This window comes from Adiantum capillus-veneris, chromosome 15, assembly GCF_014529385.1.
Source record: "Adiantum capillus-veneris isolate H3 chromosome 15, ASM1452938v2, whole genome shotgun sequence".
Classification (NCBI taxonomy): domain Eukaryota; kingdom Viridiplantae; phylum Streptophyta; class Polypodiopsida; order Polypodiales; family Pteridaceae; genus Adiantum; species Adiantum capillus-veneris.
Genome location: NC_140945.1, coordinates 58,492,205 through 58,507,160, shown reverse-complemented (window position 1 = coordinate 58,507,160; position 14,956 = coordinate 58,492,205). Strand labels below are relative to the sequence as shown.

Here is a 14,956-nt window from a genome sequence, read left to right as displayed (position 1 = left end):
CATCCTCTGCACCTTCATCCAGAAGCATGCCAGAGAATGAGCCCATGGCTCATATTTAAAGGCCCTAGGCCCAAAAGCAATTTACATGAAAAGCCTTCAAACTCAAAAGCATATGGTCCAAAAGCTGCCAACGTAAATCACGGAAATCCGTACAACTGCCATGTCAACAGTCAATGCAAAACACGAAAATTTGTACAATCTACCACGTCATCATGTCAGTGCAAAATCAGGGTTTTTCATACAGTTGCCACGCCATCAGACTAGCGCAAATTCTTCTGTGTGTGTGGGTCTCACTTTATTTATATGCCTTTTATGTCACTTGGGCCCCATCGGATGGGGTCCCATAAGTTCGTAGGACTTCTTCTTCTACTGTTGCTTGTTCTTCTTAGGGTTTAGGCCCTTTGGCGGGGACCTACAAGTCGGCTACGTTCTTCAGGGCTTGACATGTCAACAGTTTGTGACACAAACTCCTTTGGAAGGACTTCTTGCCAAGCTAGCTTTCGATTGCACTTTACAGAGAGGAGGCCACGTTCCAAGGGCAGCAGATTGCTACCCACTTGCAGGAATAAGCAGCTTCGAAAGTGTGAGCAAGCAACATAGCTACTACCCACTTGCACAATATTGAAGGGCGGTAATAAGAATTCGGGAGCATGCGCAGCTATTTTTGCAGCCGCCAACAAAAGTACAGTGCAATGTACCTGCAGCAGCAGGTAGCACCCACAAAGAAAAATATTGAAGGGTGGCACTAAGAATTTGGCAGCATGCGCAGCTATTTTTGCAGCCGCCAACAAAAGTACAGTGCAATGTACCTGCAGCAGCAAGTAGCACCCACAAAGAAAAAAGAGAAATAACGCACCCACAGGGAAGAGTGTATACACGGTCCAGAACCAATAGCGGCCTCCCTTGGTTACAGTACAAAGTAGACAATGTAGATTACATAAGCATCGACTTCAAAATAATGAACCTATGTCAGTAATTATAGCTTTTAATTTCAAGGAAGGGCTGTGTTTGCCCAAGTTATGGCGAAGTTCAAGAGCATTTCAAAGCATGTTATGGAGAGGGAGTGTTCAAAAGGGCCTGTTCGCGAAGCTCACACGCTTATCATCGCGGCAGCCAAGGACATTCAGAGACATGAAAGACAAAGCTCGTCCCAGCAACAACAATGTGGACACAGGCAACAGCGAGGCTTGCAAGCAACAACGCCTCAATGCTAGTGGCGATGCATTGGTTAATAGAGAAGAGAGCCGGGACAAGAGCAAGGCATCTTCGCCTCTCCAATGGTCAAGCGACACAGCTGTAATTGTTAATCAATGTGCAGATCAACAACGATGACATTGATTCAAACCTTTTCTCTAATGTTGCTGAGTTTATTGACAAAGAGTATGTGAGGCCATTTGTTTGCATTAGAGAAAGCGGGAATGCTCAACCATTTGCACATCCAAATGATTGTCCCACCTCCATCAAGGCCATCTAGAATTTACTCAAGGCATACTTAGGGTGGCACGTCATGAAGTTGCAGGGGAAGTTGCAGGGGGGTCTCTTCGTGTGTAGGTCACGGAAAGTTAGAATACACAACTTCACGGGCATGGTCGGATATTGTTAAAAAAAACATGCAAAAAGTACACTTCATATGGTTTGCCAAAGGACCCGAAGCAAAGGAGATTGCAGAGGGTCAAGTACTACTTGCTCAAGCTCCCAGGACGAGCTGAAGCACCGTGTAATTCCCACACCCGTCAACATATTAGATCATGCGTTCATCTACATGGAGAACTTCGTTACGGACAAAGAGGGAACAAGCCTGCCACACACATTGTTGCGCATGTTGACCACTAGTCGATACTAGCTATTCGCAACGTAAGTGGTATCGAAATTTGGGATGGGGATGGAGTGGGGAAGGCTATCACCATTTGGCGATGCATGAAGGAGCCGACCATCGTGAACCTCGACGACATAAGATACGTCTACATTCATAACCTCGACTTACCTTTCAAAAGTATATTTCCAATGAAGTACATTAATCATTGTATGCTTGTTTCCATTGCGAGAGTATCTTCTTACGCATTAACGATGCAACACGATACTGCAAGGCGACTATCCCCCCAACACATTCGTTGTTTGCCACTGCTTTGAGGATTCTGAAAGTAGTAAGGACCTTGCATGAACTTGTCGTTGACCTATCAACGTCAAAGAAGATACATCCACGGACGCAAATGCCAATGTCCCCGTGACTCCCTCCCAAGACTTCATCCATATCGCCATATGTCGTGGACCATCACCATCGGTCCGTAACGCTAGAATGCTACCCAATTACGCAAGAGCCCACACCCACTGAACAGTCACCTCCATCCGAAAGCCTCCCTCATGTCCCCGTATCTTTGTGCGTTGAAGCTCCCAACAACATGTCCATCGTGTGAAACCGCTCATCACAATTCTCATCGGCTACCGCACTGTTTAAATATTCAATGTGAAAATAATAGCCGTTGTACATAAGCATGGTCGCAAATACACTCTTGTACTTACCAAGAGCACAGTTTGTTTACTTTGTACGTTGTAAAATAGCAACGAAAAATTTTCGAGTTGTCCACATATAACCGCCACCGAAAGCAACGATAGTGGCTCTAGGTGGAGGACATTAATTCCTCTAATATTGCTCTCATGGTTTGTTAAATAAAAAAATTATTCGAGGCACGACTAGGCATTATAAACGATAATAGTAGTATTAAAGGAATCAAGATCCATACCCCACAAAATGAAGGGCCAGGAAACAATCTAAGATAACACAAAGATTCTTACTTTCTTAATCGAAAAATTGGTATACGTTCCATGTACATCAGCAGATGATGGGGGGGGGGGGTTGTTGTCCATCTTGGGATCATCGATTATGGCCTTCATGTCAGCTTCTGGTTTTGGGCCCTTTTTGCAGAAATGCTTTCTATGTACAGATGGAAAAATAAATAACTCTCAGTTATCCATCGCAAAGTCATTATCAGAATTCTCAATGGCAGCTAATATATGGGATATCGACAGAGGATAATGCCTTGCAGCATATTGGAAAAGGACCTTTACATAAACAAGAAAGAGAAAATGAGTCCCTGGGAACATCAAATGACAGCCTAGTTAAGCCTTCTAACGTGGGTACACAGACTTTACCTTTGACACACTATCAGCACCTGCTCGGCGACGGTTAGCTAGACCTTGATAATGAATATCTGCTGCAACAGGCTTCCCATTCACTATGCTGAGACCATGATCACCAATAGCAAACTTCAAGAGCATTCCAGTCCGCAAATGTTGATTATTCTGTGAATCACAGTCACACAATCTTTGGTTACTTGATAAAATCAAACTCCTAAGTTACAGATTTTGCTCACTAGGGCCATACTTGTCTAAGAAACTCCGGAGGCATGCTACCAAGGATAACTTTTGGATCATCAGAAGTGGCCACAGTTCCATCTTCTTGAAATTCCAATACAACCTATAACGAGTGAAAGAAAACAAAAAATTTGAGTGATATATGGCCTGCCATCGAACAACCTGGATTTCACATTTTGTGCAAGCCAATGCGCCAGTTTGATTAGAAAACATTGAATTTGATTCCTCTTAAAAAAATTGGATATGCTGTGAGCATAAGACAATGTTCATGCTTATTGACATCTTCCAATAAATACGTCATTAACCTTGATACCTGTTGGTAAACTGGAACATTGCCGCTGCTGTCAGTGTCGATGTGATAACGACTGCTGGCGGGGTCTTTCCACACAAGCGCCAATGGGGTGATACCTAAAACATAATGTGCATGTCTGATAACCCAAGATTAGAGAATTAAAATACGCTGTATTTAACATGTATACAGCATGGTAGATCTTAATTGCATTATGGCAAGTCACCTATTAAGAAACAAGCACCCATCTCGCTCAAATGGCACATTTCCATTGTATGCCCTCTCCAAGCCAGCTTTATCACACTCAAATGCATGTACGATGCTGAATTGATAGCGATGACACTTAGGAGATGCAAAGATGCCTGTTTCTTCCAGCTTAGACTTTATCCAAAAATGTCTGAACTCATAATTGCAATCATACAAAGAGTACCCACGCCAGCACATCATATCAATTACGTAGTATATATTGTCAGCCTACATTGAACAAGAAACCAACAAATCGAAGTCAGTAAAATCAAAACATTAATGCGCTAAGCATAAGGAAAATAAAGAGAAACTTTACCTTGTGAAATATGCAATCTAGAATACAGAAAACCTGAGATGAAGCTGCTACTCCAGGTGTCTTGGCTCCGTTAGGTAATGCTGATGGAAAGCAATGGAGTATATGACCATTCCTAAGCCTGCTTACTGTTGCGCCATTTGAAGAAACAACTATGCAGCGCTCACCTGCAGGTCTCGCCATTACATACCTACACCAAAACAGATGATTGAGAGCTACATTGTGACAATACGGAAATCAATGGGCATTTTGTAAAAGTACGAGGAGGTAAAAGACTCTAGAAATTCCCAAAAATAGCAGAAAGAAGGGTCTGAAATTCCTGCCAAAACTGTCATCGACACTTTCACCATACCTCACGTTGCAAAAGAACACTAGGTCAAAAAGGCCAAGCATACAAGGGCAGGTAATGGTAGGCTGCAACAACACAGGTGGTGGCCAATGCTAAGCCAAGAGACATGATGCGCCAAACAGTGCCACACGACAGGCAGCACAAAACCTGACCCACCTAGCTACTCTTGTGCATATAATGGTTGTACTCCCTTGCGCATAAATTTTCACACCCAATAAAGTTAGAGCTCAGTCCCCCTTATCACTCACACACAAGTATACACACCCCACGTCAATAAATCTTAGTATGTAGCATGTTTACTTTAAGTACTTTTGTCCTTCTTCTGGAAACCCAGACACACATGTACACTATTCTGCCTCATAGCCTACTTCGGCCTCTACAGGACGTTAATAAAGAGAGAGATGAGGCTCTTTTCGCAGGACATCCTGCCTTACAGCAAGCTGAGATGGTCATGGCTAGGAGACACCCTCGAGCTTCAGTATACAGAGCTCCAAGACTCCATTGCATACAAATTCAGGAGATCCAGACTCGCCACTACCATGTACCAGATCTTACACCCCCAGTTTGACATAAGATGGAGCTAGTTAGCTTTTCACACTTTATGAATGTACTTCCCTGAGCATATAGTTGAGCACCATTACCCCTAGAGATAGAGCTCCACCTCTGAGGAGAAAAGAGGAAGAGGGAGAGGATATCCCCCAAACCCTCCGAAAGAAAGGCACCGCGAAGATGAAAACTGCACAGGAAGGTATAGGGCATAACTGAAGAAGCCCTAGACATCATCAAAAGACGCATTGAAAGGCGATCACTGTACAGGAGAGTGACGGATTGGTGAGGATGACCAAAACTGCAGAGAGTGACAAATAAGGTCAACAATCAAAAACCCGCAAAGCAATCACCAGCCAGGAAGAAAGTGAAACCACAAGTGACATGCCATGAAGCACAGCGAGAAAACCGCAGGTCGACTGTCGGCCGCTAAAAAGCACCACTCAAAGAGGGATCCAACAAAGTCAATGTCGAAAGGCAGCAGGGCAATCATAAGCAAGGCGAAAAGGTAACGGTGAGGATGACTGAAGGAGCAAAGACATCAATCCAAAGGCAAGAGAGGAGGCTCTCAACTCGACCAAACGCATCAAGCTGCTGTCGTTGAGAGGAAGGAAATCACCACATCAAGGACCTCACACTAGCCACCCTTGTGAGAAAGAAACAGCAAACAGCAGAAACACAAGACAAGCAAACTCACACCTAGGCACACCCACCCCCCACACCACAGTGGGTCAGGAGGTCAGCACCCACATTTACATATGGCCAAGAGAGGGTGGAGTATACAGATACATACCCTATCTTGGGGTAGGCTTCAGTGGACCGTTGTTTTCACTGAGGAGAGTAGCAGAAACTAGATTAACGAGAGCTTATGCAGCCCTGGAGGATTGAAGAGGATGTGGTTTGCAGGTTCGGTTTCAAGAACCTCGAACAAAGCTCTCGCTTTTTGACACTCCAGTAGCTTCAGCTATGCTTTACGGAGTTCAGATTTGGGGACCCTCAGTGGACCACCATGGCAGATCTGGTAGCACTCATGGATGGAGATGTATGGAGAGGCCTTTAGTCGTCATTCTATCAGCATTGTGCAAGTAACAAAGCAAGTACTTGCTCTGGCAACAGAGCAAGGAGCCCCTTGAGGGTGGTTGGGACCCGACATGCCGTGTCGTCTCTCTTTTCTCTCTCTTTGTGTCTCTATCTCTTTCATTCAATTCAGTTCAGTTCTTTCAAGTGAAGTAAAGTAACTCTTGTGTTTGTGTGGAGTACTAGATCCGAGCTAAATCCTTAAACACTTCCGCTACACCTGACATTGGTATCGGAGCTCTGTGCGTGCTTCGGCTTCGCAAACTCAAGGGAAGAACCACGAACCCATGCAGAACCAAGAACCCAACGCAAACTGATGACGTGGCAGTACTACCCAGACAGAGAGGCTATGTCTCAAAGTGATGACGTGGCTACCGGCAGCAGAAACCCTAATTTCTGCCAAAAACCCTAAAAATCCTGCAAACCCTAATTTCTGCCAGAAACCCTTATTTTCAGAAAACCCTAATTTCTGAAAACCCTAACTGCTGGCTGAAACCCTAAGTGGCTGGAAACCCTAAAAAGGTTGGCGCCAATGCCACATGGCAGCAGTGTACGGATTTTTGAAAATCAAGGGAATGCTTTTTCTCAGCTAGCGACACAATTTGGGCTGTTTTTTTGCTACGCTTTGTGAGAGAGAGAGAGAGAGAGAGAGAGAGAGAGAGAGAGAGAGAGAGAGAGAGAGAGAGAGAGAGAGAGAGAGACTTGCTTTATTTTGGCTCTCATGGAGAGAGAGAGAGAGAGAGAGAGAGAGAGAGAGAGAGAGAGAGAGAGAGAGAGAGAAATGAAATGAAATGAAATGAAATGTTATATTAACGCCTTCAAAAGGCCAGAGTGACCTATGAGACCAAACTGATACAAAAGTGGTGAGTCTGTTACAATGTCTGAAAAGTGTGAAAATAAATGCAAAAAACTAGATACAAAGTATTAGATAAACTTCTTAGGAGCATTCTGGGTGTCTGGCTAGAATGCTTCTAATCCTTTGTTGTAGTCTCCTCCGGTGAAGTGTGCTTCTGCATCTCGGTCGTGGTCGTCTCGATTTCCTAAGCTCAATCGCCCTGTCAATGAGGGTACCTTTGGTATGAATGTGGGTACTCCTTTGTGCTCGCTGCTGGCCTCTCGCTTCTCCTTCCATTCCTGCTTCTCTCGATCCAAAGAAATCTGTGATCTACCTCTGAGGCTGTAGTGCTCTTTGTCTTCTCAGTAGATTATCCATGTGCCGATGTAGTTCCAGTAGGTATAGGCCTAAGCACCTTTGATCTTGGTATTGCATGACTCTATCTAGAGGTCCAAAGCCTTCTTTAAATAGGCAATGGAAACGCCCACGTATCTCATAGTATACGGTGCAGTGGCATATGTAGTGTAATTCTATCTCCGGCTCCATTCCGCATAACTTGCAAATTCTGCTCTCAGGTGGGATTCCCCTAAATCTGCCAAATTCAATTTCCAACTGGTGTGAGGATGTACGAATCTGACCAATAGCACATCTCAAACCATGAGACAGGTGGGTATCCATGTAGCTCGGGCGAATCACAAAGCCATCTTCAGATAGCTGTAGGAAGTTTTCTTTGTAGTCGGCCATCTTCGTGCCCAATTCTTGATTTTTGATTTTTAAGCTTTTGGGGCTCTTCTTTTGGGCATCCCTTGTAACCTTTAATTTAGTGGTTTAGGGCTCACTTCTCAGAGCATCTGGACGCAGAGTCTGAGAGTGAAACCCTAACCGCTCTCTTGTACTTTGATGATTGATTAATACATAAAGAAATACCGAAAGGGACGCCAGTCTTTGGGGCCAATATCTCTAGGCACGGAACTCCGCCGGGCCAATGCAAGTCTATTGTGATCTGTGAATTGTTTTGAAGTGGTTATTTGGTGTTGTCGCGATTGATTCTTGACTTGGAGTGTCCAAGTATGTTACAGTGGTATCAAAGCACAGCCGATTTCTCTTCTACTCGAACCCAAAAAAAAAATTCCCGCGGCACCTATGGCTTCACGCAAGGATCAGTCGACTCCCTCTGCATCTGGAGATGCGGGAAGGGATCACAACGAAGATTCCGGTAGAGAGTATGGCGCGCCTCAGCCTACTCAGGCGGAGCAAAGAGAGATGAAGCGTCGTCAATTGATCGGCGATGCAACAAAGATGATGCTCAGTTTTGCGAAGGATCCGAAATTGGCAAAATATATGAGCGAGACTTCTTTTTAGGAAGTGCATGCGCAGTGGCAGAAAACCACTACACCACCCCTGAAACTCGCCCTCAAGAAACCTTCTGATCACAAACAGTATTCAGAGAAGGAATTCAAGAGGTGGTTGATGCACGGATTGCTCAGCTTTTTGACACGCAAAAGAAAACCAAAAAGCACGGCAAAAAGCAGAAGAAAAGCACTGACTTCCCGGGATATTTGGGTCGTCAGTCGACTTTTGACAAGGAAAAGAAACAAAGGAAGCGTGTTCGATTTGAAGGAGTACCCAGTTCTTCTTCTTCTTCTTCTAACAGTTCTTCTAGCTCTTCACATTCGAGTGAAGAAGACAGAAATGGTAAAAAGAGAAGCAAGTAACAAAGCTTCGGAAACAAAGAGGAGCAGAAGTCAGCTTCTATACAGGAGTTGATAAGTCATGCGAAGCGAGGCTTTGCCATTCACTCTGGCAGTCTGACCTACCCCACAGATGAGGCCGTGACACAACGAGCCGAACAGACTTCTGGGAATGAAAGTAGAAAGAAAAGGAGCAACCCAAAGAAAAAGGATGCACGACCCAAGCTTACTCCTGAGGAGAGAGCTCGCTTCATCAGAGAGGGGAAGTGCTTTGGATGCGGGGAACATGGACATATCTCCGCAAAGTGCCCTAAAAAGGCACAGAAAGAACAGAATGATAAAGACAACGATAGGCCTGAGAGTTCGAGAGCACTTGAGGAACGTGGCAAAAAAGCTAGATAGAAAAGCAGAACTGGTACCACATGGCGTGGGACTTGCACCGAATCTAATGAATGGAAGTACAAACTTTGCAGCTTTTGGGGCAAAGTGAAGCATCAAGAAGCTCTTTTCAAGGAGCCAAGGCCAACTTCTTCTCACTTGGAATTGGCGGCTCGATTTGGAATTACGCCCGACAGACTGACGCCACAGGCGGAGGTAGTTCGACTCGCACCCGGATGGGATGTTGCCATTACACCGAGCATTGGCAAACTTCGTTTGCAATGACAAGGGTGTTCAGGGCACGCAAGTGACGTTCTACTCAGGATCCCTTGGTACCACAAGAACTACGCCGTGGTTGACTACCGGGCCGAGAAAGCGACTTTGATAAATGAAGGGCTCAGAGATTGTACTTGATGAACTTCAGTTTCTTTACTCATTCTTCTGGGAGAGAACTGAACGATGGATAAAGGTTGAATATGTTTTGACCTGATCGAAAGAACGCCAAGATTTTTTTTTCTCCACACTCATGCCGATTGCTTTTAGAGGGTCTGAAGCTCAGACCATTGACCTTATACCGGGAAGCACGCCACCGAGCCGGCCACCTTACTGTGTGAGCCGAGTACAAAAATAAAAGATTATGAACCCAATGAAAGACCTCTTGGAAAAGGGTCTTGTCCAGCATAGTACTTCACCGTATTGCTCTCCACTGTTGTTGGATTTGAAGAAAGACGGATCTTGGAGAATGTGCATCGATTATAGAGCTCTCAACAAAATCACCATCAAGAATAGATTTCCGATTCCTAGGAGCAATGATATACTCGATAGGTTACAGGGATCCTCGTGCTTTAGCAAGATTGACTTGAAGAGTGGATATCATCAGATCCGAATCACATCGGGAGACGTCTACAAGACAGCCTTTCAGACGACTTTTGGGTTATTTGAGTTTTTGGTGATGCCTTTTGGCTTAACCAATGCTCCTGCGACATTTAACCGGATGATGGACAGGATTTTTCGAGAGTACAAGCTATTTGTTGACACTTTCTTTGATCATATCATTGTTTTCTCCAAGAATGAAGCAGAACACAGAGATCATAGGCTTCAGAGATACATTTTTGGGACACTTTGTCTCAGCAGCAGGAGTGCAAATGGATCCGGCCAAGATAGACACTATACGTGATTGACTCGATTCGAAGAAAGTCCATGAAGTTGGAAGCTTCTTCGGACTGTGTTCGTACTACAGACGGTTCATTCGAAAGTTTGCAGAGGTTGCTTCCCCTTTGCATATCTTGATACAAAAAAGAGTCCCTTTTCTCGTGGGGATCCACACAGGTGACTGCCTTTCAGACATTGAAAGAGAAATTGACTACAGGACCAGATTTGACTTTGCCAGACTTGCAGAAGTCATTTGAAGTATTTTGTGATGCTTGTGGTCGTAGTCTGGGTACAGTCTTAATGCAAGAAGGCCATGTCATTGCTTACGAGAGCCGATTGTTCTCTAGGCCGGAGATGACAGCAAAGATTTATAAGAAAGAGCTTTTGGCGGTTATCCATGCTCTTACTCAGTGGCACTACCTACTCGGAGCGGATTTGACTATCTTTACAAACCATCAAATTTTGCGCTACTTGTCACAGAAGCAGCTTTCGGAAAAGCAGATGTGGTGGGCGAACATCTTGTCACAGTTTCACTTCCAGATTGTCCATGTGCAAGGACAGAAGAATGTGGTGGCAGATGCTTTGTCTCGCAAGCCGTTGGTTCTGGCTATTTCCGCTATACATCATAGGAGCTTCAAGGATATGGTCGATCAGTATGCCACAGATACAGATTTTGCACATATTTTTCACACGGATACGGGATGGGGAGACAGTAGCTGGATACTCCCTTCGGGAAGGCTACTTGATGAGAAAGACTATGTTGTGCGTTACACAGCCGTTGAGGGAAAAGGTTATGACTGAATGCCATTGTCCACCTTTTACGGGTCACCGCGGCATTGCTACCACCATAAAGCAGGTAGAGAGATACTTCTTTTGGCCGAGACTCAAAAAGGATGTGGAAGAGTTTGTGCACAGTTGCTCAGTATGCCAGAAGGTCAAGTTTGACAGGCATAAGACACAGGGATTGTTACAGCCTTTACCCATAACCACCCGCCCCTGGGAAAGGATTGCAATGGATTTCATTTTTGATCTCCCGAGAACATAGAATGATCACGATGATTTTTTGATTACATGGCACGTCCGAGACGATTGTCTCGGACAGAGACCCCAGATTTATGAGTTTGTTTTGGAAGGCAATTTGGGAGAACATTGGCACGCGGTTGCAGTTCTCGTCATCGTTCCACTTGCAGACTGACGGGCAATCTGAGATTGCCAATTCAGTGGTTTTAGATTTATTGAAGTCTTGTATCTCATATCAGAAGACTCAATGAAAAAAGAACTTACCTTTGGTAGTATTTGCCTACAATAACACGATACACTCTTCGACGGGGAAGACGCCATTTGAGATTGTTGAAACTGCTGCGAAGGTTCCATCCTTCCTGAGCACGAAAGATTAGATATTTGAAGCGGATGAATATTCGCGAGATTTGGATACGGCTTTTGCCAAGGTTCGCGAGGCTTTGCAGGAGTGTGAGTCTCTTGAAACCTTTTAGGGGTGATGTGCCTGATGATGGGGAGCCTGATGAGCAACTCTAAGTGGAAGAAAACAAGGAGACCCTTGTTCTTGAACAGATTTTGGCACATAGGGATACGAAGAAAGGTAAAGTCTGAAGGCAGTTCTTGGTTAAGTTCAAGAACTATCCTGCATTTGATGCGAAGTGGATGGAGGAGGAGGACCTAGCAGATACTCCTCGGATTGTGAAACTTTGTCTCGATGCTTTGGTTTATCATAGTCTACTCCAAACGGAACCCAGAAATTTAGCTTGGCCGGAGATCTAGTGTAGTGGGATACACAAGAGGGGAGTTACTCCACTCCTTTGTCAACAGATGCCTTGATTTTGATACTAAAGTCACTGATATCTCTTTGAGCTTCAGGGAAACTGAGAGCTGACAATATTCTGCTGGATGACTTTATGAAATGGAATTCCTGATAATGATACTGATTTGTTCTTGACTTTTTTTGAGTGCAGGTACTGATAGACGAAATGACTGCAGCATTTTGGTATGATTGATCTCGAATAGACATGGTTGCAATAGGGGATAGTCAATCAGACATCGATGAGGTCCCGATTGGATCTAGATGTGATTGCTAGCTACATTGCCGATACATCATGGTCTAAGATCCGAATGAATGTTGATGTCATGTGATGTCGTGTGATGTGACTGTCGATTTGGTACATGTGCTAGATGTGTGTTCCTAGTACGTAGGTACTAACAGTCAGTGTCTGCTAAGACGGTTTATGGCTTTTGTCGGTTTTGCAGGCGTAATCGTGGTCGATTACAATGCTTTCAAGAGGGGGATATGTCACAAAGTGATGACGTGGCTACTGGCAGCAGAAACCCTAATTTCTGCCAGAAACCCTAAAAATCTTGCAAACCCTAATTTCTACCAAAACCCTAATTTCTGAAAACCCTAACCCTAACTGCTGGCTGGAAACCCTAAAAAGGCTAGCGCCAGTGCCACGTGGCAGCAGTGTACGGATTTCCAAAAATCAAGGGAATGCTTTTTCTCAGCTAGGAACGCAATTTGGGCTGTTTTTTTGCTACGCTTTGAGAGAAAGAGAGAACTTGCTTTATTTTGGCTCTCATGGAGAGAGAGAGAGAGAGAGAGAGAGAGAGAGAGAGAGAGAGAGAGAGAGAGAGAGACTGCTTTTGATTTTTAAGCTTTTGGGGCTCTGCTTTTGGGCATCCCTTGTAACCTTTAATTTAGTGGTTTAGGGCTCACTTCTCAAAGCATCTAGACGCAGAGTCTAACAGTGAAACCCTAACCGCTCTCTTGTACTTTGATGATTGATTAATACATAAAGAAATACCGAGAGAGGCGCCAATCTTTGGGGCCAATATCTCTAGGCACGGAACTTTGCCAGGCCAGTGCAAATCTATTGTGATCTGTGAATTGTTTTCAAGTGGTTATTTGGTGCTGTCGCGATTGATTCTTGACTTGGAGTGTCCAAATCTGTTACAGGCTAACGTGGAAGAAGAAGAAGAAGAAGATTGGTTTAACGTGGAGAGCAGACTGTACAGAAAGGTCCGCATATCACGTTGGCATGCAAACGTGGCAGCTATACGGACTGTCGCATTTTGCGCTGACATGCCACGTGGATAGCAATACGGATTTCCCCATTTTGCGCTGACAGGTGCTGATGTGGCAAGCTGTACGGATTTTCGAAAATTACGCTGGCAGCTTTTGGGCCAGTAGCTTTTGAGTTTACTGCTTTTAAACTAATGCTTTTAGGGCTCTGCTTTTGGCATCCCTTGTAAATTTATAAGAGCCCTTTGGGCCTCACTCTGCAGAGCATCTGGACGCAGAGTCTAAGAGCAGAGGTCTCTCAGAAGTTGTACTTTGCAATGATTAATGACAAAGAAATACCGAAAGGGGCACCAGACTTTGGGGCCAATACCTTTGGGCACGGAACAACGCCGGGCCGTGTCGACTCTCTCTCTCTCTCTCTCAATTAAAGTTCAGTAATTATGAAGTTTTTGTTTGTGTGTTGCTATTGATTTCTCGCTTGGAGTGTCCAAGCCTGTTACAGAACCTCTCCCAGTTTTTTATCCTTGAAGAAGCTTAACTTCCCTACCCTAGACTTATTAGCCTCTCAATACCCTCAGTATCAAGCATCCAGTACCAACTCCCGTCTTCATCGCTATGTCTTTGAACAAAGATCGACATCGGTACTACGACAACCTCCGACCTTCAGTACCAACATCTACTTGTCTTATATGCGGATATGGAAGGAGTTGGAGAAAGGAACCCTAACCCTCTTTTGCATTCACATTCGCATGTAGCGTGCATCCACGATGCACTTCCATCGGTAAGCAACTGAAACCGGCCCGTGAGGCGGTGGGCGTTGGCTTTCACCCGAAATTCTTTACTTTAAACACACACATAGAGAACGTGCAACGGAAATCTGCGACGGGAATTAACACTTAAGCACACACAAGGCTCGGAAGCTAGAATGCTCCGAGCAGACGCCGACAACCTGTAGGCCCCAAAATTGGCGCTCCTTTCGGTATTTCTTTATTCTTTAACAGAGGGAATAAAACCTATGATCTCCTACGAGCTGCCCCGCTTAATCCAGGTTGAGAAACACCTGTTCTGGCCCGATTTCGGCAACATAACTGTATCAGGACGCTTCATAGTCAATATCCCCACACAATAGATGACTTTCCCGACGCATACAAACACTTCGCAAAACCTGGCGAGAATTTGCAGCACACTGAATTCTCTGTTCTCTGCCCCGAAAATGCACCAGATCACCTCTATAGCCGTCCCCTCGCGTCCCCGAACCTCCTGGAGGTATTAGGGATCGTTTAGGGCCGAAACCCTAAACCTGCAAAAATACACAGCAGGCTGTAATCCCCTGTTTTGGGCTCCGTTTCGCGTGCCGGTCACATTTGTAGCAAGACCTCGGGCTCCCGCACCTGTAGGGCTACTTGCCCTTTGAATCGGACAAGATTTCTCACGTGAAACCTCTCCGAATTCACCTGTACCTGCGGGGGATGAGCCACTAGCTAACCCAGTACCTCTGCAAGAGGCTCTTGCCTCGGCAATTGCGCATAAACCCACACACCTGTACATCAATCAAATGAAAAGCCCTCTTGTGGGGCATCACATAACTACACCTAAGGGAGAGAGAGAGAGCAGTGTGTAGCGTGCGGCATCACTCCTGGCACCACATTGTACATAGAGGGAAAGGAAGCACTCCAT

General features: G+C 45.0%; 1 protein-coding gene across 2 annotated transcripts in view; it reads right to left on the bottom strand.

Annotated features, from left to right (window-relative positions):
• Positions 1-2,701: 2,701 nt before the first annotated feature.
• The window catches only part of LOC147440735 (uncharacterized), a 37,265-nt gene continuing 25,010 nt past the window's right edge, over positions 2,702-14,956 (bottom strand). The window contains exons 2-8 of one of the 2 annotated variants that reach the window (XM_086483579.1): positions 4,388-4,410; positions 4,224-4,303; positions 3,888-4,135; positions 3,686-3,800; positions 3,383-3,475; positions 3,151-3,300; positions 2,702-3,060 (exon numbers count right to left, since the gene is read on the bottom strand). In XM_086483579.1, the coding sequence (XP_086339705.1) occupies positions 2,962-3,060; positions 3,151-3,300; positions 3,383-3,475; positions 3,686-3,800; positions 3,888-4,135; positions 4,224-4,303; positions 4,388-4,410 (808 nt within the window). In that variant the 3' untranslated portion in view covers positions 2,702-2,961. Of the gene's footprint in view, positions 3,061-3,150; positions 3,301-3,382; positions 3,476-3,685; positions 3,801-3,887; positions 4,136-4,223; positions 4,411-14,956 lie in introns of both variants that reach the window. The other variant, XM_086483578.1, reaches the window with a different exon arrangement.